Source organism: Chelonia mydas, chromosome 16 (assembly GCF_015237465.2).
Source record: "Chelonia mydas isolate rCheMyd1 chromosome 16, rCheMyd1.pri.v2, whole genome shotgun sequence".
Lineage (NCBI taxonomy): Eukaryota > Metazoa > Chordata > Testudines > Cheloniidae > Chelonia > Chelonia mydas.
The window spans coordinates 2,082,831-2,108,186 of NC_057857.1; the positions used below are offsets into that span (position 1 = coordinate 2,082,831).

General features: G+C 50.0%; 1 protein-coding gene across 9 annotated transcripts in view; it reads left to right on the forward strand.

Annotated features, from left to right (window-relative positions):
* The window catches only part of EXD3 (exonuclease 3'-5' domain containing 3), a 523,135-nt gene extending 509,044 nt beyond the window's left edge, over positions 1-14,091 (forward strand). For all 9 annotated transcript variants that reach the window (XM_043530801.1, XM_043530804.1, XM_043530800.1 and 6 more), the window contains one exon: positions 13,507-14,091. In XM_043530801.1, the coding sequence (XP_043386736.1) occupies positions 13,507-13,841 (335 nt within the window). In that variant the 3' untranslated portion in view covers positions 13,842-14,091. The remainder of the gene's footprint in view (positions 1-13,506) is intronic.
* The last annotated feature ends 11,265 nt before the right edge of the window (positions 14,092-25,356 follow it).

Genomic DNA, 25,356 nt, shown 5'->3' on the forward strand with positions numbered 1-25,356 from the left:
CCCCTCTTCCTCACAGCTTGCACTGAAAGCCCATAGAAGTGAAATAGATCAGACCTTTCTGAAAGACCCATCTGCGGCCCCCCACGCTCCACCCGCTGTAATAGAACAGCCTTTGCAGCAGCAGTCGGATATCTGCCTCTCACACTAGAGGGGTGCGACCCGCACCTGCTGCCCAGTGAAGAGGGCTGCCATGGGACAGATCTGACTTTACTACCATGGTTGGCCCTGCTGCGGATGGCTGTCCTCAGAGCTACCTCATCCACCCTGCAGCTGCTGCATAAGGTGCTGTCACTCTCTGATGGATGTGCCCCAGAGAGAGAAGTCAGTGCATTCTGGGGCCTCATTCTGGTGGCTGAGATTGCAGAGGGAGGAAGAGGACGTGGCAGAACATGGCTCTTCTCCTCTACCAGTGATGGTGACCCCAGTGGGAAGTGGAAGATCGTGGCTAAAGCTCTCGGCCCGAGGATTCACAACGGGTTCATCATCTTGGCATTCACTCCTGACGGGTTCCAATCCTCTCTAGGTCAGTAGCAAAACAATCTTGGTGACCTCGTCCTCATCTCCAGTGGGTGTTTTTCCACCTTGCCTGTATATTGTGCCATGGTTCCTTTGGCAGGGGTGGGAGTCTTTGCTGAAAGTTTGTCCAGGCATGGACTAGCCGGGGGTGGCAGGGCAGGCAGAGGTGGGGAGTTGTAGGTCAGGACTGGCAGGCATTGACAGAACGCAGGGCAGCTCAGGCTGGACTAGCCGGGGGTGGCAGGGCAGGCAGAGGTGGGGAGTTGTAGGTCAGGACTGGCAGGCATTGACAGAACGCAGGGCAGCTCAGGCTGGACTAGCCGGGGGTGGCAGGGCAGGCAGGGCAGGCAGAGGTGGGGAGTTGTAGGTCAGGACTGGCAGGCATTGACAGAACGCAGGGCAGCTCAGGCTGGACTAGCCGGGGGTGGCAGGGCAGGCAGAGGTGGGGAGTTGTAGGTCAGGACTGGCAGGCATTGACAGAACGCAGGGCAGCTCAGGCTGGACTAGCCGGGGGTGTTGTGTGGCAGTAGTGACGGGTGTTGGCAGAGGCTGTGGCTCCCTGACGCTAGACAAACAGGGATATTTCATCTCGAGATTGAGGTGCACTGGCACAACACGTGCAGGCCCAGGACTGACTAGCAGGATGCTGCAGGTCAAGATTGAGATTCCTGCACTGAGCCAGGCTCAAGCTGATGCTACTGATCCTTCCAGTCCTCCCAGCTTTTGCTCCATGTAGCAGCAGAGCTGGGAATAAATCCCTGGAGAGACCCAGGGCTGTTCATTAAAAGGTCTGGTGGTTGTGACTGCAGCACTGTGCAGTGTGGTGAGCTCCAGAGGCACCCTTGGTGTGGGACAGTGCAAATGGCAAGAGGGTGGATGGAGGATCCTTGTTTGTGTCACACGAACAGCATGGGAAAAATGACTGTTAAGATGGGGTTGCTGCAGATAGGCTGCTGTGCATCCAGCCCATGAGCGCTTCCCTGGCTGTGACCCTGGACACCTGTTTGTTCAGCACGTTTCCCACTCACTTGCCCGCAGAAGTGACTCAGTATTTCTTTCCCTTCCTCCCCCCAGCTTCTTAAGGTCACTCTTCACTGCACTGCTGATTACAGCGTGAGAATTTTCTCAGCCCTTCACTCTGCGGTGTGGCCTGTGATCTCAGGAAGGGGGGAGGAAGCAGCCAAACAGGGAAAGCTTTGCAGCTATAAATTGTTCTGTGCTGAGGTTTACGCCCCATGTCTCCCAGGGAAGAGTTGGGGTCTTTCTACACCCCCTCCCCCTTCTCCACCAAAGCTCTCTGGAGCCAGGCCAGTGATTCTGACACTAGGGGCTGCCAGGGTAATGCACAAAACCCACCGGCACTTCCTCACAACTTGGTGAACCCCACAGCCTCCTTAGTCATGGACTCAAGTCTGCAGTTACAGAGGCATCGGTCTGTTTAGAGCCCTCCGTTAATTAAACTTGAAGCTGAGATGGAGCTGTCACTTTAAAATAAGGTAGGCTTGAGGACTCACGAGAGGGCTACAGAAACAACGAGGAGTCCTTGTGGCACCTTAGAGACTAACAAATTTATTTGGGCATAAGCTTTCGTGAGCTAAAACCCACTTCATCAGATGCTACAGAATCTCATGCCTGACCTTTGCATGCTACTTTGGCTCGCTCCACTACAAGGCGTAGAAGCCAGCACTCTGGCACTCCATGTTGAATGTTTTGCCGATCCGATTGCCACATAAGGGTGGACATGCAGTAACCCAGGCCAGACTTCCATGAGCGCGCGCAGCGGGCTTAGGGTAATGACCCCAAGGGACAGTGCTCAGGGATCTCCAGCTGAAGGAGCCACGTTCCTCTTTTCACTCATCAATGGCAAAGGTGTGTGAGCACTATTATCCCCGCTTTGCCCATGGGGAAACTGAGGCCCGGCTAGGTGATGGAGCTTCCATGAGGTCTGGCAGCGAGTGGCAGAGCCAGGGGTAGAAGGCAGACGTCCTGATATTCACTCCCATCCTCAACCGTTAGACCGAACGGCCCCAGGAAGATGAGCCTTCGGTGCGAGGTGGAGCGCACTAGAAAGAGCAACCCCGTAACCGTAATATGTTGGTCTGAATTATCAATATTTATGGCAGGCTCACCTAGCGTCCCCAGGTGGGACTGGGGCCCCGTTTTTCCTACAGGTTTGTACAGCACCTAGCACAACATGCCCCAGCCTGTTTGAGACCTCTAGGCGCTACCACAATATAAATGTCAAATAGTAACGGCATTGAACTGTGCCGGGTGCTCTGCATACACAGCGAGAGAGTCCCTGCCCCGAAAAGCAGGTCAGGGGCAGAGCTGGGGATAGACCTAGAGCCCGGCATGAATGTCGCAGAGGCTGGATGTTCATTAGAAATGTCTGTCAGCCCCCTTCCCTCTCCCATGCTGCAGATACCCTGACAGGTAGTAGCTGTGGGTTCCCAGAGCCGTGCAGACATCACATCAGTATTATACTGACGGTGAGCAGAGAATAAGCAAGAGCCAACTGTGTCCTTTGCTTATGCAATAGTAAAACCTAGCAAAACAAACCATTCTGCTCACTTGTCGGGGACAGGGGGTGCCAGGCAGGGTTTCTGGGGAGGCTAGGGGGAAGGCAGAGAATCCAGCATGATCCCTTTCCCTTCCATGAAACCCTATCGAGAGCAAGGAGAGTCTTGGACTGCTTCATGTCATTTTTTGCCTTGTTGCTTTGCATCAGCAGGGCAAAGAGGGGCACAGGGCTTAGCACCCAATCTCCATCCTACCCGGCTCCGAGAAAGCCCTAAGAACTTGGTCCCTCCTGTGTTGCACTGGTTGCACAATCCAGAGTCCTTTGTCCTTTGCTTATCACAATTATCTGGAAGGAAAAGATAATCAGGCATCTTCAGTTCCCTTCAATAGAGTGTGTTTCTCAGGCTCAGAACTTCCCTTATCAGGAGCCATCTCTCACCAAGGGAAGGTTTCTCATGGACCTTTGTCCTCCAAGAATGCTGCCGGGTGTGTTCTCAGACTAGTGCAAAGTCTGTATGACAAGTGCTTTCTTCAGAACACCTAGCTCTTACTGGCCACATTACAAGGGAGTATGTTGCCAGTGTGAGGGAAGTGCTCACCGTGACAGCCCTGAGAGCCGGGTGTGGCTGTGAGCATGTCAGAACTGCCTGGCAGAACTTTGTGTGTCTCAGGATATGGCAGGTGGCCATTATTCCTCGAGGATCACACTTCCACAGGGACCTACTGCTGCTACCCAGCCAGTACAGACACCAGAGCATTGGTGCCCAGGTCCAAGCTCTCCAGCCTCACGGGTAGGAATGCAGGCTGTCTGCCACAGGTGGGCCAGTATGAGAAGAGAATAGGAGATGGACCCTTTGCTGGGGTGGCATAAGCACCCCAAGTGAGACTAGGTTAATACCCTTCGACAGGGTCCAAGTTTGGGAGAGCCTCCTACCCCAGCCTGGAACTCACACGACATATGGAGAGTATTTTTAAAGGATGGTGTCTACCATTGTTTGGCCTAAGCAAACATTTAAGAGTAGGGGTTTCAAAATGCCTAAGTGATGGAGAAGCAAAGCTCCATTAAAAAATCCCATCCTTGAAAACCACCTTTCCCCTGCTCCTGGTCCATTGCTCTTCCCATGGGTGCTATGGTAGGAATTCCCCAGCCCTGGGCCCAACTCAGTGCTGGTGTGCGGGGGATCCTGCTAACAATGGGACCCAGGCTCGCCAGGACCTGGTTCTGCAGACTGCCCTGTCATGAATAAAGGACACCGGGGGGACTGGTCAGCTCATGCCTTCCACTGGCGTCCTTAACAAGGGTGGGTAGAATGTACCACAATCATATTCTGCAGGGAGAATTCAGTGCTTCTGATCACCAGGTCTCCCCCTTCTATTCCTTCGTCTCTCAGACAAATCCCCCTCAAGCTGGGCCAGCCTCCAGCCTGGCTTCTCATTAGCCACCACTTTACACAGAGGGCAAAGAGCATGGGATAGGAATCAGGGGGCTGGGATCTGGTCCCAGCTCCAACACTCGCTTGCAAGTTACTTAACCTCACAGGGCCTGTCTGCCCTGTCTGTAAAGTGGAGTTAATGCTTTGTAAAGCAGAGTGTTTTGGGATCTGTAGCTGGACAGTGAGTGGGGTCGTTATTTATGTGTTTGACCAGTGGGGGAGCGTTCATTCGGGAAGACAGCAGGTCAGAGAAGCACTCCCTCACACTCCGAGAGCTGGATTGCTGCCAGCATTGTTTCCCCTGTCTGGGGGGGCTTCATTTCTCCAAGAATGAACTTCATCAATAAGAATACAGTAACCACCTTTATTTTTACCCCTCATGGCCTCAGAGCTGCCTGGGCATTCAGCTGTCCTCACAAGGTGTAGGCATGTCCCCCTCTCCAGAGCCCCAACTCCTCTTCATGGAGATTAGTTGACTCCCTGCAACACTGGGTTTGTCTCAACAGGCAAGAAGTCCCATTTCACCCTAAATAGCGCGGGATGAAGCACTGCTACCAGTGTAAAAGTGAGGCCCTGGAATAGGCCATGAAAATTGTTACAGTGGGACCCAGGAAGCTGGCCTGCCACTCCTTCCAGCCCTCCCACAGTCTCTTTGTGATTCTCTTCCTGCCTCCCAATATCCGAACCACTCCGGCAGTTTGGCTAATCTGGATTCTACGGCACTACCAACACCTGCCGTCATGGAGACCATCCCGTCGTTCCAGTGCCACCCTCATAAATATTTACTACTGCTGCTAAAAGAAAAGGAGGACTTGTGGCACCTTAGAGACTAACCAATTTATTTGGGCATAAGCTTTCGTGAGCTACAGCTCACTTCATCGGATGCATTCAGTGTCAGCGCAGCTGCTGCAGCTGCATTTGGATCCTGGAACCCAAGCATCAAGTCGCAGCCCTGGCAGAGATGACTGGGAGAAGGCTCTTAGATAAAGAGTGGAGGGAAATGAGGATTTCTGGTCCTGTCAGTGTCTCTTTTTTCATGAGCATAGGACATTGCATAGGACATGGCCATCGCTTGGGGGGAGGGATAGGTCAGTGGTTTGAGCACTGGCCTGCTAAACCCAGGGTTGTGAGTTCAATCCTTGAGGGGGCCATTTAGGGATCTGGGGCAAAAATTGGGGATTGGTCCTGCTTTGAGCAAGGGGGTTGGACTAGATGATCTCCTGAGGTCCCTTCCAACCCTGATAATCTATGATTCTATGATCCTTATCCAGTTTCCTAGGCTGAGCCAGCACTAGGAGAGCAGAAGTTTGGCGCTGTGCGCAGTGGGGTAATGAGACCCACGTCAATGGGTGTGCGTGAAGGAGTCTGCCATTGCCCAAGAGAGTCTCATGAGGTAACCTGTGTCCTGAGGGGAAAGTCAGCATTGCTAATGCCACTGAAGTTCTGGCACACAGAACATGGGGAAAGGGTGTGCATATTGTGAAGATCTGTGCAACCTATGCTGTCTGTGGCAGCTCCTTTTGGCAGCTCCAGTGGGCGGAGCTTAGTTTGTGGGAGGAGTTTGGAAGAATAGCTCTACTTGTCACTTCCCAATTCCACCCCTGCTTTTAGCACACTTCTTAGGTGTTTAAAAGCTGGGAGATATATTCTGCTCGTCAAACCCTTGCTGGTCGTACACAGAATAAAATGTCAGAAATCCCTTTGCACAAAGGCTGTTGGACTCTGTCGTCCCAGAGCCCATGTTCTAGCCCACGAAAGCTTATGCCCAAATAAATTTGTTAGTCTCTAAGGTGCCACAAGGACTCCTCATTTTTGTGTATTTTAGCACTCTCACAAGATAAGGCGCCATATTTACCCTGCTTTAGGAAAGGAAGGGGGAGAAAAATCCCTCCTTAAAGAAATCTTCCCCTCTCCTCCCCCAGCCCCTTCCAAACGAAGCCCTTTCTCTCCAGAGCCACCACGGAGATGACCTTTTCACAGCGACTTTTTTCTAAGATTGTTTGCTGAGTTGGCACCCTGCTTACTGGCTCCCAGTGGCCTTTTCAGACAGGCTGCCACAGGGACACAGGCATCTTCAAAAGCCTTTGAACCGAATTCCATCAAGGGGGGTGGGGCGGGAGCTTTACAAGCTCCCATTGAAAAATTGTTACTTTGAAGTGATGTTGCATTTTCAACCCATTGAAGCACCACAATTAAGAGGGGGCTGGGGCCGATCGAAAGGCAAAATGCTGGGTGTCACAAGCCTTTCTCTCCTTCTCTTTGTAACAATGACCCTCCCGCCTCCTCCCGTCTCACCAGCCACATCCCACAGGGGAAGGGGAGTGGTGGCCGGGGGGAGTTGGTACTTCACGCTGTACAGGCTGCCTTGAGGAATTTTTTTTTAAATCCCACATGCTACCGGTGGGAGAGGTGTGAAGTCCCCGTGGCTGAGAGCTCGCGGGGCTGCACCATGGCTGACAGACAGGGAGATTTCCAAAGAGAAGGGGAAATGCCAGGCCTTCCTGGAAGAGCACAAAAGCTCAACTGACTATCAGTAAAGCCCAACCATGACAGCTTGGTACTTTCAGAGAAGAAAATAACCGAAAGGGGTGTTTATATTTAACCATTTCAGGGCTGAACATGCATTTTCAAAGACAGAAGGGGGGCGATGTGATAGGGCAAACCAGGGATTTTACCACATCCCCAGCACTAGAGCTGGTGGATTTTTTTGGCAAATAGTATGTTCTGAAATGTTGCCTCGTTCAACCCAAATGACTTTTTTGTGGGTTTTCATTTCAGTGAGACAAAGACCAAAATTCAGTTTGTCTTTTTTTTTTCATTTTATTTTTGAATACAGCCACCGACCTGAAAATCAGTGCGATACTTCTGGGGGCTCCACACTGCTGTGTTTGAGGTCATCATTATTATTGATCATTATTAGAATTTAAGAACAGCCATACTGGGCCAGATCAATGGTCCATCTAGCCCCTATCCTGTCTTCTGACAGTGGCCAGAGCCAGATGCTTCAGGGGGAATGAGCAGAACAGGACAATTATCAAGTGATCCATCCCCTGTCTTCCAGTCCCAGCATCTGGCAGAGGCTTAGGAAACCCAGAGCATGGGATTACATCCCTGACCATCTTGGCTAATAGCCATTGATGGACCTATTCTCCATCAATTTACCTAGTTCTTTTTTGAACCCAGTTATAGTTTTGGCCTCCACAACATCCTCTGGCAATGAGTTCCACAGGCTGACTGTCCGTTGTGTGAGAAATATTTCCTTTTGTTTGTTTTAAACCTGCTGCCTATTAATTTCATTGGGTGACCCCTGATTATTGGTATTACAGTAGCATTTAGAAATTCCAGCCAAGGTACAAGGCCCCGTCATGCTGAGCGCTGCACAGATACATAGTGAGAGCCAGTCTCTGTCCCTAGGAGCTTACAATCTAAATAGGCAGGACAGAAAAAAGGTGGGCAGGAGAAAGGAAGGATTATTCTCTCCATTCTGCAGAAGTGAGGCCCAGGAGAGTAATCACTTGTCCTCGGTCACACAGTCAGTCTGTGTTCCAGACTGGAAATACGGGGTAAATGTTTAACAGTCAGAATAATAAACCACTGGAACCACTTACCAAGGTCCTAGTGGATTCTCCTTCACTGGCAGTTTTAAAGTCAAAGGCTGGATGTTTTTCTAAAAGTTCTGCGGTAGGAATGACTGTTGGGCAGGTCTCTGGCCTGTGCTGTGCAGGAGCTCCACCTAGATGATCACAGTGGTCCCTTCTGGCCTGGAATCGGTGCCTCCCTCGGCTTTGCCTGCCCCTTGTCAAACAGGCAAAATAAACTGAAAAGTCCCTACCTAGATTTGCAGATTTTTGAAGCCAGAAGGGACCACTGTGACCATCTATGCTGAGCTCTTGCATAGCACCGGGCAAAGAACTGCCCCAGTGACTCCTGCACTGAATTTAACAGCACGTGGCTCCCTTCAAAAGACATCCAGCCTTGATTTAAAGACTCCATGGATGGACTTGAACACAACAAGCTTAGGACAAGGAGTGTCTTAAGCCAGCCATAGACTGTGTCCTGAAATCTTCCTGGGTGGTGTTGGTTTGAGTGACAGCCCTCATGTCTTTACATTTTGGTCAGGGTCTGTCATCACATTTACCCAGTTCTTTGTTTCCTTTCTGTGGCGGTCGGATAGTTTAGAAAAGAGAGCCCACATGGAATGTTAGAAAAGGCATATAATACATTCACAGGGCATTCCCGTTTTACTGATCAGCACTGCTTGGATCTGGTCACAGGGTGCTTAGACATTTTTAAATGTATCAGGTAACGTGGTAGCTGTGTCTGTCATGACTCTCCCACCCCTTGGGGCCAGGATTATTGACACATGCTGAGAAACCCGTTATTTTAGAATAATAATTCTGGATCCTTCTCCAGCACCTTCCATCAGAGGATCTGAATGTACTTTATACATTAATTAGTGAAGTCTCTGAATGCCACTGTGGGATAGGGCGGGAGGGATTATTACCCCAGTTTTATAGATGAGGAAACTGAGACACAAAGGAGGAAGTGGCTTCTCCAAGATCAGCTCTATCGGAGTTGGAACCAGGCACCTGGGCCCTTGAGTGCCAACCATGTGCTTTGACCACACGGCCACCCTTCCTCTGGTTTGATAGCAATTCACAGCCTCTTGGCAGAGGTGTAAATGCGTACACATGGTACAGGCCCTGCATAGCCAGGCGCTCAGGGCATGCTTAGCAGCGCTCCTGGCTTGGGAATACACCTCTGTTGAGCTGGCCCTTACTCTTTCCATGCATGGTCACACAGCGCTGTGGGGCAGGAAGCTGAACTCTCCCTGCCGTGGAATTCTACGCGAGGGTTAACCAGCCCGAAGAAAGGACCCGCGTCTGGACCGTCCACAGGGCTGATTCTGCTCCACTCCTGTGTGCCGCTCTGGGGCATTCCTGGGCCACAGAGGGAGCGGGAAGAGGCAGGAGAAAGATTCCTCCGGCTGTGCAGGGCCCTTGTAAGGGCTTCTCCACAGCGCTCTCTTGCAGCGTCTGCCTCAGGGCACGGTGGGCTCAGCACGGAGAGTATCAGCGCACTGAGTGCTGGGGCCAGGGGGATTCTTGGCCGTCCCTGGGGCTGCTCATGCAGTCCCCACAGCAGCACGGGCTCTGGAGAGTGTAAACGTGATTTAAAGCTCCCCCTCCCCTGCCCCCCTGGGCTGTGGCTCCCAGGAGACAGAACAGAATTTATCCCCATAGGACTTCAGAACCATTTCTACAGAACATATTACATACGTCTCTAGAACCCTCTTGGTTTCAACCCTAGGATTTTTCTCCAGCAACACCACCCTGTGTTTGAATTCCAGTCTCCACCCACGTGGGGCATTATGGGCCGGTGGAGGAGTCACTGGCCCAGGAGTCAGTCCTAGCTCTGCTTTGTGACCTCAGGCAGCTCACTTCATCACTTGCCACAGGCACTGGAGAATGGCACTGAGCGTCTGTGCAGAGTGCTTTGAGATCTAGGGCTGAAGAGCTAAGTACGATTCCTGTATTACTCTATTGCACTCCCTGGAACAGTGAGGCAACTCCTGACGGAGCTCTCTTGTGCCCTGGAGAGGAACAGCCCCAGTGATGTCATACCAGATAGGTGTAAGTTGCCTTTTGTTTTATAACTGTTGTCTAGGCAGGAGAGCTCTCCATGCCAAGGATGAATCAGCCCCTGCTAATATACTCAGTCTGCTCCCTGTGTCACTTTCTGCCAGACTTCCTGATGGATGACAGTCAAGTCAATCTTGGACTTTTGCCTCCTTGATCCCAAGACCCAGCCGCGCCCTCGCCACTGGGACACAAGCAATGAGAACCTGCATTGCAGTGCCAAAAACTAATAGGTGTTGTGTCTTTGTTGGCAATGGCATCGGTCCCTGCGCCCACAATGGGATTTTAGATGGAAGCACGTATGCTCTAGGAAGTGCCCAGCCAAAGCTGCCTGCCAGGAGCAGGTGCGCAGACTGAACTCCCCAGGGAGCTATCAGTGCAGGATCACATCACCTGGAGTCAGAGGAGCATGTCTCTTTGGCTTCTTTCACCTCAGAACAAACATCACCTTGTTTTGGGGGGACAGAGGGGAGGAACAAGGGGGTTGCATAACTATGCTCCAATTCTGTGTTTCTGCAAAACACAACACCTAGACCATCTAGTGCCTGATGCCTTTAGGACCTGAATCTAGAACAATCCAGTGTAGATTGTTAATTGAGTCAATTACTTTTCCGAAGCTGATCGCTAATCCAGATAATTATTCATAATGCTATCTAACATTTGCACAGCTCCTTTCATCCTCCCAGATCACAAAACACTTTGCAAGCTTTCTGCTTTCTCTCTCTGTCGGTGTCCTCTGAAATGCAGCCACCTCTGGGATGTAGTGCAACAGCAGTTTGAAAGTACACAGCAACTACACAACGTCTCATGTCAGGAAGCAAAGAATACCATATCGACATAAACTTTAGAGGGAATTACAGAATGTGTTGCCCAAACTGGCATTTATCCAAGACATTGGTTAATATCCCTCCTCTTGTGGAATGTGCAATCTGATATTTAATGAGCTTCAATTGTTTGGACCTCAGTTTCAAAGTACACATAACAGACAGCACTACCATGAGCACTCGACCCACAAGCAACACATTTTGCCATTGGTTCAGTAGAGACCTTGCCTCTGATCACCAGGATCTGCATTTTCCTTGGTGGTTTCCTATCCAAGCACATCCAGGCAACCCAAAGTGACATGGCTGCAGGCCGCCTGGATGAGCAGCAATTGCTGAAGCTTAACTTGGGGGCTCTGTGTGTCCTCATTTGGCCACAGCAATCAGCAGAGTTCCCCAATACCATACAGTCTAGAGCAGCCACAGATGATACTCTGGGGGTAGGGTCCCCCCAGCTCCTCACTCTGGCCCCTGTATGTCACTGGGGCCAAGGGAGAATTCCTTTGGTGTAGGCACTGCTGTGGGCCACGATAGGCACACACCCTACACTCCCCCAGGGTAGGAGCATGCGGAGGGTGGACCCAGGGCCTGGGAAGCAGTGCCCATGACTACAGCTGTTCTGCTTTGAGGCACCACCACCAGAGAGGCTGCTGTAACTGACACCCTGGCTGAGTCACGATTTATGTTTTTAGAAAATTCATGGCAGTGTCAATGGCAAAAATCTTGAATTTCACAGAGTTTCCAGAATGAAGTTTACAAGTAAAGTTAATCAATTTCAAGGCATATGCATGGAATGAATATTACAATTGAATGTAAATGATTTTTTACAATTAAAATCTGCAGCAAACACAAGCATCTGCAATCCCCTAAATGTTTGCTTATTTCTGTTTTATTTGTGAATTAAAGTTAAGCATCGTTAGTCACTTCATTTGTTCCTGTCATAAATATAAAGGGAAGGGTAACCACCTTTTCATATACAGAACTATAAAGTCCCTCCTGGCCAGAGGCAAAACCCTTTCACCTGTAAAGGGTTAAGAAGCTATGATAACCTCGCTGGCACCTGACCAAAATGACCAATGAGGAGACAAGATACTTTCAGAGCTGGGGGGGAGGGGAACAAAGGGTCTGTCTGTCTGATGCTGTTGCCGGGACCAGGTCAGGAATGCTCTTCAGAACTTCTGTTAAGTTAGTAAGTAACCTAGTTAGAAATGCGTTAGATTTCCTTTTGTTTAACTGGCTGGTAAATAAGCTGTGCTGGGTGGAATGTATATTCCTGTTTTTGTGTCTTTTTGTAACGTAAGATTTTGCCTAGAGGGATTCTCTATGTTTTGAATCTGATTACCCTGTAAGGTATTTACCATCCTGATTTTACAGAGGTGATTCTTTTACTTTTTCTTTAATTAAAATTCTTCTTTTAAGATCCTGATTGCTTTCTCATTGTTCTTAAGATCCAAGGGTTTGGGTCTGGGTTCACCGATGCAAATTGGTGAGGATTTTTATCAAGCCTTTCCCAGGAAAGGGGGTGTAGGGTTTGGGGGGGGATATTTTGGGGGGAAGATGTCTCCAAGTGGGCTCTTTCCCTGTTCTTTGTTTAACACACTTGGTGGTGGCAGCATAGGGTTCAGGGACAAGGCAAAGTTTGTACCTTGAGGAAGTTTTTAACCTAAGCTGGTAAGAATAAGCTTAGGGGGTCTTTCATGCAGGTCCCCACATCTGTACCCTAGAGTTCAGAGTGGGGAAGGAACCTTGACCGTTCCTCATTCATGGATTGCCCCTGCATGTGCACAGCACTCTGTTCTTCTGCGTGCACACAGCACTGTAAGCTGAGGTAATCTCTTGTGTTAAATACTTTATTATAGACATTTTCCTTTTAAAATATATTGTAAATATCACGGTTTGGGGGCATTATCACAATTTCTGTGCCCTTCATGAAATTGTGATTTACACAGGGCCCTAAACATAAGGTATGTCTACGCTGCAAGGGAAGGTGTGATGTAGCACAGGTCATTTTACCCAGGTTAGTTTTAATCTAGCTAGCATTGGTGGCAAGGGCTTTAGCATGGGCTACCAATCAGATCACAAGCCTGCCAGAACCCTGGGTACATACTTGGGTTTCTACCCTGCTCTGAAGCCTGCGTCACCATGTCTTCAGTATTGTATTCCAGTTAGAGTGAAGCTAGCATGGTTATGCCTGCCTGCACATTCCCTTGCAATGTGGACAAGGCCAGCCAGGACTCTGGGTATGTATTCAAGCGGCTAGTCCATTCTGTTGTTATCCGAGCTAGCTAGATCAAAGCCAGCTTGGGGACATCCACCCGTGTTGTAGTCACACCTCTGACTGCAGGAGAGAGAGACCCTTAAAGAAAACTCCAGAATTGCATCGGCCCATGCAGCAGCCCAGAATCAGAAAGGCTTACAGTCTTCTCAGCCCTCTGCCTGCAATCCCAGTTCCTTGGGTGGCTGATGAGCATAGAGTAAAGAAAGGTCATATGGGGGGGAGGTTGCTGAGCACCAACCCAGCTAATCACACCTATTACTCAGTATTCAGTGTCTGTCTGTTCTCTCCTGTTTCCACAGAGTGGCTGGCAAAGTCTGAAGAGAAACAAAAGACAAACCCAACATCTGACACCTCAGAATTTGACTACCCGCAGCCAGTTTACAATCCAAACTGCCAGTGGCTACAGGATTCAGACCTCAATGTGGAGACCATGACACTGGCCACAGGTGCCTCCCTGCAGCTAGCAGCCATCCCGCCTGGGGTGCTGGGCAAAGCGGACCTGTCTTACTTCTACTGTTGCACCCAGTGTGGCAAAGTATTCTGGGAGGGCTCACACTTTGGGCGAGTGGTCTCTCAGTTTAAGGAAGCTTTGGGCACCGCAGAGGGAAGCCAAAGCTTCTATGAGCTGAGCTGAGGTGGAGGGTTCCTGACTAGGGACTGGGAATCTCTGCTGGATCCTGATTCCCCGATGAGCCACTGCGGCTTTAACAGGAAGTGGACTTTGGTTTGATGTTAAGGGATGGGAGTTTGGCTCCTTGGGGGAGCCATTATCTGAGGTTTGGGGCAAAGGGTTATCATGATCCATACTGTAATGGGCCATGGTACCTACATGCCTGATATCAAATGGCCTCCAAGGAGATCATTAAATCTGAGATGTTCCAGGACCAATCCCTGTCCTCTGTTGCACTGGTGTCACTGGGGGAAGGGGTGTTGCTCACTAGCCACCCATGGAGCCATTTCCATGCCGCCCTCAGAGAACCCCCATCCACACAGCCCTCCTGCCACAGAGCAGCTCCCTCCAGCTCCAGAGTGAGGCGTGAGTGTGATGTGAGGAACTCCACTGCTCCCCAACACCTCCCAGCCTGCAGGCACTGAGCTGGCCACCTCCTCAGTCCCCAGGCTTCAGCTGTCTCTCTCTTGGGCCTGATCCTGAGAGGCACTGGAGGCTCCTCCAGAAGGTGCTGAGTGCCTCCCTTTGCTTCCATGAAGCACTGTATCATTTCTTGTCTCCCCGTAACATTGCCCTGCGGCATGGGTGATACCCAGGCCCTGCCCAGCCAAGGACCCTTTGGCAAATCGCCAGGACCCCAGGGCTTCACCTAGCTCATCTGAAATGCAACAAGTTGTGGCCATCTTTGTCCGAAGGGCTGGCTGCTCAGCTAAGAGGGAGGCAGTGGATGCTGGACCTCCCAGTCTGGGGAGACAGGGCCAGGGCTAGGACTTTGCGGGCTCCCAGCGAGGTTATTCATTGGTGGGGAGCTTGGTCTCCATTCCCCCATCTTCCCCTCCCAACCCCAGGCAGAGACAGTGGGGCTGCGGGGCTCAGTCAGCAGCAGACCCCCATCCCCAAACTAGGCTACATGTCACGCTGTCTGGAGTGGCTCACGACTGTGAGTGCCTACCTCAGGGCAGACTGTCAGAAAACAAGGGCAGTCGCCCCAAACTGGCGGTGTGGTCTGTAATTACATTTCCCCAAGCCAGTAACAAATGTGAACTCCTGGATCACTCTACCAGGCTCACCATGGAATCACAGACAGTCCCTTACATTACCATCGGCCTCATGCCTCAGAGGGCATAGCGCAGTGGTCGTGCAAGGCTGAAAAGCCACTGACTGTCTCTGGTGAACTTTCCCCTGCTCCCTCCCTCCCCTCCATTGCCAACAGGGTTGGACACTGTGGGACTGCGGAAGAGGGACTCATGCACCACGCCAATGCTCCTAGAGGGCCAGTGCTGGTGCCAAAGCCGACACCAGGAGGCACTGGCCTGGCGCTCAGCACCCGGTTGCTGTGCCACTAGCAAAGCTAGATAGAAACCATATTGTAGGCTCTGACATTCGCCCCTCTTGACATTCCAGCAGCACAAACCGTGCCCCATGCCAGCTAGGCACCCAGTGGGCAGCAGAAGCCTTGGCAATGCCCACGGGCACTAAAGCTGTATGCAAAACCCTCTTTATTCCAGTGCTTAACCACTCTGACAGGAAGTTTTTCCTAATGTCCAACGTAAACTGCCCTTGCTGCAATTTAAGCCCATTGCTTCTTGTCCTCTCCTCAGAGAGCAATTTTTCTCCCTGCTCCTTGTAACAGCATTTTATGTTGAAAACTGTTATCATGTCCCCTCTCAGTCTTCTCTTCCCCAGAACAAACCCAATTTTTTCAATCTTCCCTCATAGGTCATGTTTTCTAGACCTTTAATCATTTTTGTTGCTCTTCTCCGGACTTTCTCCAATTTGTCCACATCTTTCCTGAAATGTGGTGCCCAGAACTGGACACAAGACTCCAGCTGAGGCCTAATCAGCGCTGAGTAGAGCAGAAGAATTACTTCTTGTGTCTTGCTTACAACACTCCTGCTAACACATCCCAGAACGATGTTTGCTTTTTTTGCAACAGTGTTACACCGTTGACCCATATTTAGCTTGTGATCCACTATGACCCCCAGATCCCTTTCCTCAGTACTCCTTCCTAGGCAGTCATTTCCCATTTTGTATGTGTGCAACTGATTGTTCCTTCTTAAGTGGAGTACTTTGCATTTATCCTTATTGAATTTCATCCTATTTACTTCAGACCATTTCTCCAGTTTGTCCAGATCATTTTGAATTTTAATCCTATCCTCCAAAGCACTTACAACCCCTCCCAGCTTGATATCGTTCTCAAACTTTGTAAGTGTACACTCTGTGCCATTATCTAAATCATTGATGACGATATTGAACAGAACCGGACACAGAACCGATCCCTGCAGGACCCCATTTGTTATGCCCTTCCAGCTTGACTGTGAACCATTGATAACTACTCTCTGGGAACGATTTTCCAACCAGTTATGCACCCACCTTATAGTAGTTCCATCTAGGTTGTATTTCCCTAGTTTGTTTATGAGAAGGTCATGCAAGACAGTATCAAAAGCCTTACTAAAGTCAAGATTTTCCATATCTACCGCTTCCCCCCATCCACAAGCCTTGTTATCCTGTCAAAGAAAGCTATCAGGTTGGTTTGACATTATTTGTTCTTGACAAATCCATGCTGACTGTTATTTATCACCTTATTATCTTCTAGGTGTTTGCAAATTGATTGCTTAATTATTTGCTCCATTCTCTTTCCAGGTACAGCTCACTTCACATCCGATGAAGTGAGCTGTAGCTCATAAAAGCTTATGCTCAAATAAATTGGTTAGTCTCTAAAGTGCCACAAGTACTCCTTTTCTTTTTCCAGGTACAGAAGTTAAGCTGACTGGTCTGTAATTCCCTGGGTTGTCCTTATTTCCCTTTTTATAGATGGGCACTATATTTGCCCTCTTCCAGCCTTCTGGAATCGCTCCTGTCTTCCATGACTTTTCCAAGATAATCGCTAATGGCTCAGATATCTCCTCAGTCAGTTCCTTGAGTATTCTAGGATGCATTTCATCAGGACTGGTGATCTGAAGACATCTAACTTGTCTAAGTAATTTTTGACTTGTTCTTTCCCTATTTTAGTCTCTGATCCTACCTCATTTTCACTGGCATTCACTATGTTAGACATCCTGTTGCCACCAACCTTCTTGGTGAAAACTGAAACAAAGAAGTCATTAAGCACCTCTGCCATTTCCACATTTTCTGCTATTGTCTTTCCCCCCTCATTGAGTAACGGGCCTACACTGTCCTTGGTCTTCCTCTTGCTTCTAATGTATTTGTAGAATGTTTTCTTGTTTCCTTTTATGTCCCTAGCTAGTTTGATCTCATTTTGTGCTTTTGGCTTTTCTAATTTTGCCCCTACATACTTGTGTTATTTGTTTATATTCATCTTTTGTAATTTGACCAAGTTTCCACTTTTTGTAGGACTCTTTTTTGAGTTTTAGATCATTGAAGACCTCTGGTTAAGCCAGGGTGGTCTCTTGCCAGACTTCCTATCTTTCCTACGCAGTGGGATAGTTTGCTCTTGTGCCCTTAAGAATGTCTCTTTGAAAAACTGACAACTCTCTTCAATTGTTTTTCCCTTTAGACTTGCTTCCCATGGGATTTTACCTACCAACTCCCAGAGTTTGCTAAAGTCTGCCTCCTTGAAATCCACTGTCTTCATTGTGCTGTTCTCCTTCCCACCATTCCTTAGAATCATGAACTCTTATCATTTCATGATCACTTTCACCCAAGTTGCCTTCCACTTTCAATTCTCAACCAGTTACTGTCAAAATCGGATCTGGAACAGCCTCCTCCCTAGTAGGTTTCTCCACCTTCTGAAATAAAAAATTCTCTCCAATGCATTCCAAGAACTTGTTGGATAATCTGTGCCCTGCTGAGTTATTTTCCCAGCAGATGCCTGGGGAGCTGAAGTCCCCCCTCACTGCCAAGTCCTGGGCTTTGGGTGATTTTGTTAGTTGTTTAAAAAAAGCCTCATCCACCTCTTCTACCGGGCTAGGGGGTCTGTAGTAGCCCCTGACCGTGACCTCACCCTTGTTTTTTACCCCTTTCATCCTTCCCCAGAGACTCTCAACAAGTCTGTCTCTTATTTCCATCTCAACCTCAGCCCACGTGTGTACATTTTTAATATAGAAGGCAACACCTTCTCTCTTTTCCCCCTGCCTGTCCTTCCTGAGCAAGCTGTACCCTTCTATACCAATATTCATAGTTCTGTTTATTTACTAGCATTTTGAATTCTTTCTGCTTATTCCCCATACTTCTCACATTAGTATACAGACATCTAAGATGCTGATTTAAATTCCCCCCCAGTTCTGTCTTATCTCTCCTTTATCCCTGCTATAACAGCCCATGCTCCCCCCAGATTCCGACCCTTCTCCCATAATTCCATGTTTTTGACTTACCTGTGGGCTTAGGTCACCTGACCCCGTCTAACCTAGTTTAAAGCCCTCCAACCACAAATGCCTGCAAGCCACTGCCTGAGGGCGCTCCAAAGCAGCCTCTCTTCGGTTTGGAGCTAGCCAGCCGATGGCTGAATTGCCTTACTCGGGTGCCCATGGACAAAGCATGCATGGGTGTAGGCAAGGGTGCAGGCTTACTGCCCTAAGTGGATGCCAGGCCAGGCCCTGCCCAGGAGAGCAACAATGGCCCATTCATCAGTGCGCTAGGAGGTCCCCAAAGCCAACTGAAATGAAAACAAAGGTCAAGGGCTGGGGAAGGGGGATGTGCAGCAAGTGGTGGCTGATGGGGGACACTGAGCTCAGCACCCCGGCGCTAAGGAGAAATGTAGGGAGTTGTGGGATGCCCAATGGCAGAGCTCTGTGAGCAAAGGAGGGCCCTGGGCACACCCCCGTCAGCCACAGAAAGTCTCCTTGTGGTCAAGTGGTCTCCTCCGGGACTCCCACTGGGCAATGTGGCCAGTGCTAGGGGAGCTGGAGCAGGGGTCCTGCTGGAAGGCACAGAGGTAACGTGACATTGCCACCAGCCACAGGCCCTCAGCCAGAGGAGCTGTGAACTGCCTGGTGTTATTCTCAGCATTAAGGCACTGCTGGCTTTGTGCTGCTCACAGCCGTGGCAGGCTGGAAAAGCTCCACCCTCGTTTATGGAAGGAGCATTTGCAGAAATCCTCACTTAATCCTCATTAACTGCCAGGAACTGCTGTTATTGCTAACAGGGCCTGAGGGTCTCTTGGCTTCAGCATGTCATTTACGGGCCAGTGGAATTCCTGCACAGGCAGCTCACGCTGCACTCCCAGACATGTCTTCCAAACGCTTCTCACCGTGCTAACGCTGCGGCTCCCGCCCTCCAGGCCACAGCCTTCAGGCAGCCAGTGTTCACCCACAGTGCTGAGCCGGCAGGGGCAGAGGCAGTCAGTTGGATCCCTCTAATGACCTGTGCAGCTTTATTTAGTCATTCGTCCCTGTTCGAGTCCCCACTGGTGATACTAAAACTGCCCTTTCCAAGGAGCCCTTGCTCCGCTGGTCTGAGATTGGTGATGGCCATGCTGCCTAGGAACAGCAAACTCCTTGGCTTGTCCAGGGCCTCAGCAGCTTGCGGTCCCTCCCTCCCCACTCATCCTCATACTGACAAGGCTGTCCCAGTCTCTTAGCTCCCCAGCACAGCAGTGACAATTGCAAGGGTGATGACACTGCATTTGGGGTTCGATTGCCCATCAGGTGATGGAGGAAACAGCCAGTTTCACTTTGAGCTCCAGGAGCGAATAAGAGCTGCCAGTTCCATAGTGAGCCCCAGTGGGAAGTGTCCCAAACTAGCAGCCCCCACTTTGCAGGGGGTGCCAGCCCCGCCGACAATGCACACAACAGCCATGGGGAAAAGCATGGCCAAGACACATCGCTGCTTTCTCAGAAATGCCCTGGGGCTTCAGGGTCTATGTCGAACAGGGCTGTAAAGGCTCATCTGAAAGACCACCATGTAACTAGCTACATGGTACTTGGGTCCTCTACAGCAGTGGTTCTCCAGCAGGGGGCTGGGGCCCCCTGGGGAGGCTGCGAGCAGGCATCAGGGGGTCCGCCAAGCAGGGCTAGTGTTAGACTCACTGGTATCCAGGGTGGAAAGCCAAAGCCCCAGTGCATGGGGCTGAAGCCCAGGGCCCTGAACCCCGTCACTCAGGGTTGAAGCCGAAGCCTGAGCAATGTAGCTTCGTGGGGGCCCCCTGTGGCATGGGGCCTGGGCAACTGCCCTGTTTGCTCCCCTCCTCACTCTGCCCCTGGCTTTTATCTGCAGAAAACCAGTTGCTGTGGCACAGGTGGGCCATGGAGATTTTATAGCATGTTGAGGGGGCCTCAGAAAGAAGGAGGTTGAGAACCCCTGCTCTACAGTACTTTTCAAGGATGAAGGGGTCGGGGGAGGGATAGCTCAGTGGTTTGAGCATTGGCCTGCTAAACCCAGGGTTGTGAGTTCAGTCCTTGAGGGGGCCATTTAGGGATCTGGGGCAAAAATTGGGGATTGGTCCTGCTTTGAGCAGCGGGCTGGACTAGATGATCTGCTGAGGTCCCTTCCAACCCTGATATTCTATGATTCTATGACCCAGCTCGGACTGAGTCCTGGGCCTCCAGAGTGTCTGTGTAGTTCAAACCTAGGCTCGCACCCTGGGGGCTGCCATGCTGGGAACAGAGATTAGCTCAAATACAGGAAGATAGGATAGTTTAGGGGGCTCGTCCCAGGTTGAAGTGGGACCAGATTGCATGTAGCTGAGTACAGCAGTGGGAGACCAGAGCCAGGACAAGGCAGCTAGCTCAAACCCACCACCCCAGCCCTGAGATTCTTGTTAATTCAACTTCTAGGCAAGTGTAACATGCTGAGGTCCTAGGCCAGCTGAGGGGTAGAGCAATAGCTCTGTCCCTGGCTATTCTGCTCCTTGTCACTGCAGCTAAAATAATCCACAACTTTTATGTTCCTATTGCAAATGCCAGTGTTGTTAGAGCAGGGGCAGAGCACGGTCTAGCGTATTCCAGACACACTGACTGCACTGCAAGGATGTCAAGTGAATCATTCGGAAGTGACAAAGCAAAGGTGGCTGTTGCCAGCATGAAGTACATTTGTTAAGGCTCAGCGAACTCAGCCCACCAACCGGTCTGCGGGCGACCTGGGGACGATGGCCCCCGCAGCCAGCACAGCATGTCAGCCGCACCTAACGTTATGCACCAGAGAAACCTGTAAGTCCCTAGTGCATGTTGGGCGGGGCCTTCGTCTCGCTCACAGGGCCCATCAGCCCTCACTGGGGCATGAGAGCTGGTTAAAAATGCTCACGTCATTTTTTATGTTATCAGAAAAACGGCATTTGTTTTCTTTTTCAGTTTCTGTACTTGACAACAGCTTGGTCAACTGGAGACATTTCCAGAGACCAGTGGCTCCCTGACTAAATGCGAGCCTGCTGAGAGTGACCGTACTGAGAGCGAGCGTGCTGAGGATTAGCCTGGCGAGCATGAGCGTGCTGTGAATGAGCATGCGGAGCTGGCACGCGAAGGGTGACCATGCTGAGCACAAGCGTACAGGGAGCGAGCATGCTGCACGCACGCGTCGTGAGGACTAGGCTGCGGCGAGTGGGCGTCCTGAGCGCGTGCACTGAGAATGAGCGCTCTGGGCGCAGGCGTGCGGAGAGCAGGGTTCTGATGAACAGCATGCTGGTAGCAAGCACTCGGAGGGCTTGTCTATACTACTCGTTAACTCAATGTACATTATGTTGCTCGGGGGGGGTGAAAAAGCCCCCGCTCCCCTCCGAGCGACATACGTTGCACTGACTTAGAGCGGTGTCCACACTGCACTAGGTCGGCGGAAGAGGCTCTCGTTGAGGTGCAGTAATTATGCTGATGGGAGACCGCTCTCCTGTCGGCATAGCGTGTCTTCAGCAGATGCACTAGGGCTGCATCCGTGCAGCCGTGGCGATGGAGCGCGGTAGTGTAGACTAGCCCTTAGATCAGTTGTGTTGAAGTTGAGCGTACTGAGAACAAGAGTGAGAGTGCTAAGAATGAACATACTGCCCAATTCAAACCCTTGAGAGAGTTTTGAGAAGCTGAAAATGACCTGTTGGACTGGAAATGCTTAAACCAGTAGAGGGCCCAAAGGACTAAGCACTATACCCAGACTTACAGACACTCTTTCCTTAACCTGTGTATTATATCATTTTTAACATTAGCTTTAATAAAAAAATATTTTGAGCTTAAGCTTAGAGTACAAGTTGACTATGAGTTTGTCTTAAAGAATTTGAGGAATACTGTTTACCAAAAAGAAATGAAAGATTTCAGTTTCACACTCAAGGATTTAAAAGCCAGACGTTAGGAGTCTATTACAGGAGTGGGTGGGTGAGGTGCTGTGGCCTGCAATGTGCAGGTCAGACAGATGATCTGGCCTTAATGTGTATGAGTCTATAAAAGTCTTGCCATGTCATAGGATTTCAAACATAGTACATCAAGTCCAGGTTACCCACAAGATAATGGGCTAGTTGAAAATAGTGTTAAACTTGTAAGATTACGAACAAAAGCTGAAGAAACAAATATGATTTATTTCTGGCATTATTAAATTGTAGACCATTGCCATTACAACCAGGTTTATCACCTGCACAGTTGTTATTTAACAGAAAGCTTAGAAACAGATTACCTAGGGTTTTTTAAGAAGGCTATAGGGAAAGGATTAAATATCAGTCAGGTTTTTCAAAAGAATTACTAGGATTGAGAATCACAAGAACCACCTTATTTGAAAGTGAATGATAGAATATATTCTGAAATGGTAGAATTTGGGCTCAGAGAGCCACTATGGGGAAAAGAAAAGGAGTACTTGTGGCACCTTAGAGACTAACCAATTTATTTGAGCATAAGCTTTCATGAGCTGCAGCTCACTTCATCGGTTGCATTCAGTGGAAAATACAGTGGGTAGATTTATATACACAGAGAACATGAAACAATGGGTGTAACCAGAGTGATCACTTAAGGTGAGCTATTACCAGCAAGGGGGGTGGGGGGGAACCTTTTGTAGTGATAATCAAGGTGGGCCATTTCCAGCAGTTAACAAGAACGTCTGAGGAAGAGTGGGGGGTGGGGATGGGGAAATAAACATGGGGAAATAGTTTTACTTTGTGTAATGACCCATCCACTCCCAGTCTCTATTCAAGCCTAAGTTAATTGTATCCAGTTTGCAAATTATGGGGAAAGATAGCACTGCTAGCTTCTGATGTCAGGGCTACTAATGGACAAGTGTCTAGACGAAATCAGAGCCATTGGCAAGTGTCACCTGCAAGGCTAGACTCAGCTGAAAGAAGAAATGATACAGTAGTGCTCCAAAAGCTGCAAGAAAATGCAAACGCCATCATTCCTCGAAATAATAAGACCTTCAGTAAAACAGCAAATATAGAAGCAAATATAGAAGGTCATTGTGTCAAAGAAAACTTGTGGGAAGACTTACAGAGTGCTGTTAAGCTAATTCTGATCTATAGCTATACAGCTAAATGGAAATAAATTAACATGGTGTTACAGCGGCTTTAAGAGAATGACGAGACTCTCCAGGGTGCGGGAGCTGACAGTGGCTGTTGGGTTTTCCTTAGTCAGACCGTGACCACAGTTAAGAAGCTCTGGCTAGATGTTAACTCCTGTTGTTCAGTTACTAGCAATGCCTTAGTATTAAGACGAGTGGATTACATGACTATAAAACACACACCCCAGGGTTTCCCACAGGGCGGGGCAATGTGCAGGCCTTTAACCACACATGGCGGGACTGAAGGGGAGCATGATTTTCTGAAGCAGGGCTCAGCTTTCAACCCTTTGGGAAACACTGGCTAAGACAACCTGATCTCTGAACGGCCCTATGCCAGGTGTACCACCCTGTGCAACTCTTGTCCTAGGGCTCACAGGCTAACCCAGACCACACTGGTCAGATCGGGCATGGGATCTCCAAGAAACAGCCCCACCATGCTGCACAGAGTGCTGGTCATGCTGTCCTCTGGCCCCATGCTGCACCAAGGCTGCAAGTAATTGTGATCTGGGTTATCTTTGAGATAAGATGTAAAAGCCAGGTCCTGGCCAGGTGTGAGAATGACAATCGCTTGGCATTTTTTATAAAGGTAGAGGTGTGCCTCAGAGTCATGGCTGAATTCCCACCTCTGTAATTCCATTCCTGTCTCCCAGCAGTATCAAGTGATAACAAGATTTGTCTTAGCTTCCAGCACTGACCTATTGTGTCGTGTTGCCTTGTGCTGATAAACAGCTCCTGTGTTCCACCCCAGAGATGGCTGCATTTCAAGTGGTGGGTGCCATAATCCCTGCCAATAACACACATTTCAGCTTGCTGTGTGTGTAAAAGGCTTGGACCACTGTGGACTGAAAGGTGCTGTAGAAATAATAATCATCCCTATCTCTTACCGAGCGTATTCATCAGTCACGCTCACAGCACTTCCCAAGCTTTAATGTATTTATCTGCCCAACACCCTGTGAGCTAACTAAGTCATATTATCCCATTCTTACCCATGGGGCACAGAGCACCTAAATGACTTGCCCAGGACACACACACAAAGTCTGTGGCAGGATAGGGGACTGGAGTCTCCCAGGCCTAAGGGTGACCATGCTTAGAATGACTGCCACAGAACTGTCTGACATTCGCCTGAGTTTCCTTGGACGAACTCACCAAATGCCTGGGATAATCCATGCCAGTGGTAAGCGACGCATGGCAGCAACCAGTTGTGGTAAATCATGTGCTGGGGGAAAGGTACGGGCTTCGCTTTCCCCCTTGGTAGATTCCATGGACGCCAGCCTGAGCCTTCTACAGTTTGTTGAATATAGTTGAAAATTGCGGGATTGAATTTGTCCCATTGCATGAACGGATGGAGTAAACACTGGAATGCCTCCAATTGCCAGCTGATCAGACAGGACCCTGCCCTGCTCTGCCTGCTGGACAGATGCATTGGTCCTCTCTGCTGTGCCCCTGAAGCAGAGCTGGTAGTAAACTGGTCTCCCTGGGCTTTACTGCTGCTCCCAAAATGCTGTCTCCACTCTCAGGCAGAGACACTTGGTCTGTTGCTGATGGGATCCCCTCAGCTCATTCCTTGTTCCTGCAAAGAGGAGGAAGGAGGGGAGTTGTGCTCATGCCCCCATCTGGACACGGAAGGGCTGAACACGTGTCCTTGCTGTGGGGGTGGCTCCTCGCTATGTACGCTGTGAGGTAATTGCAGCAAATCAGTCCCCAGCCCTGAGGGACAAGACCATGGAGGCGAGCCCTCAGCAAATCTAGTTACCTTGAGCAAGAGTCAGTCCCAGTCCTGCAGCGCCTCATCTCACAGGACAATACAGCCAGGGCTCATTAACCTTTTGTGGGCCTGGTGCCAAACATATCTGTGGGCTCCCATGGGGGCAATGGGGCATAGCGCAGGGGGGAGGGTCGTTCCCTGGAGCGAGGGGCCAGCTGGAGGCAATGGGGATGTCCCTTCAGGGAGGGGATCACATCAGCCCCTCGGGAACAGTGCGATCAGCCAGGCCAGAGCAGGCTGGGGCCTGGCCGGGCTGGGCTCCCTCAGGACCCACTTGCCTTGTGGGTCCTGCCCGAG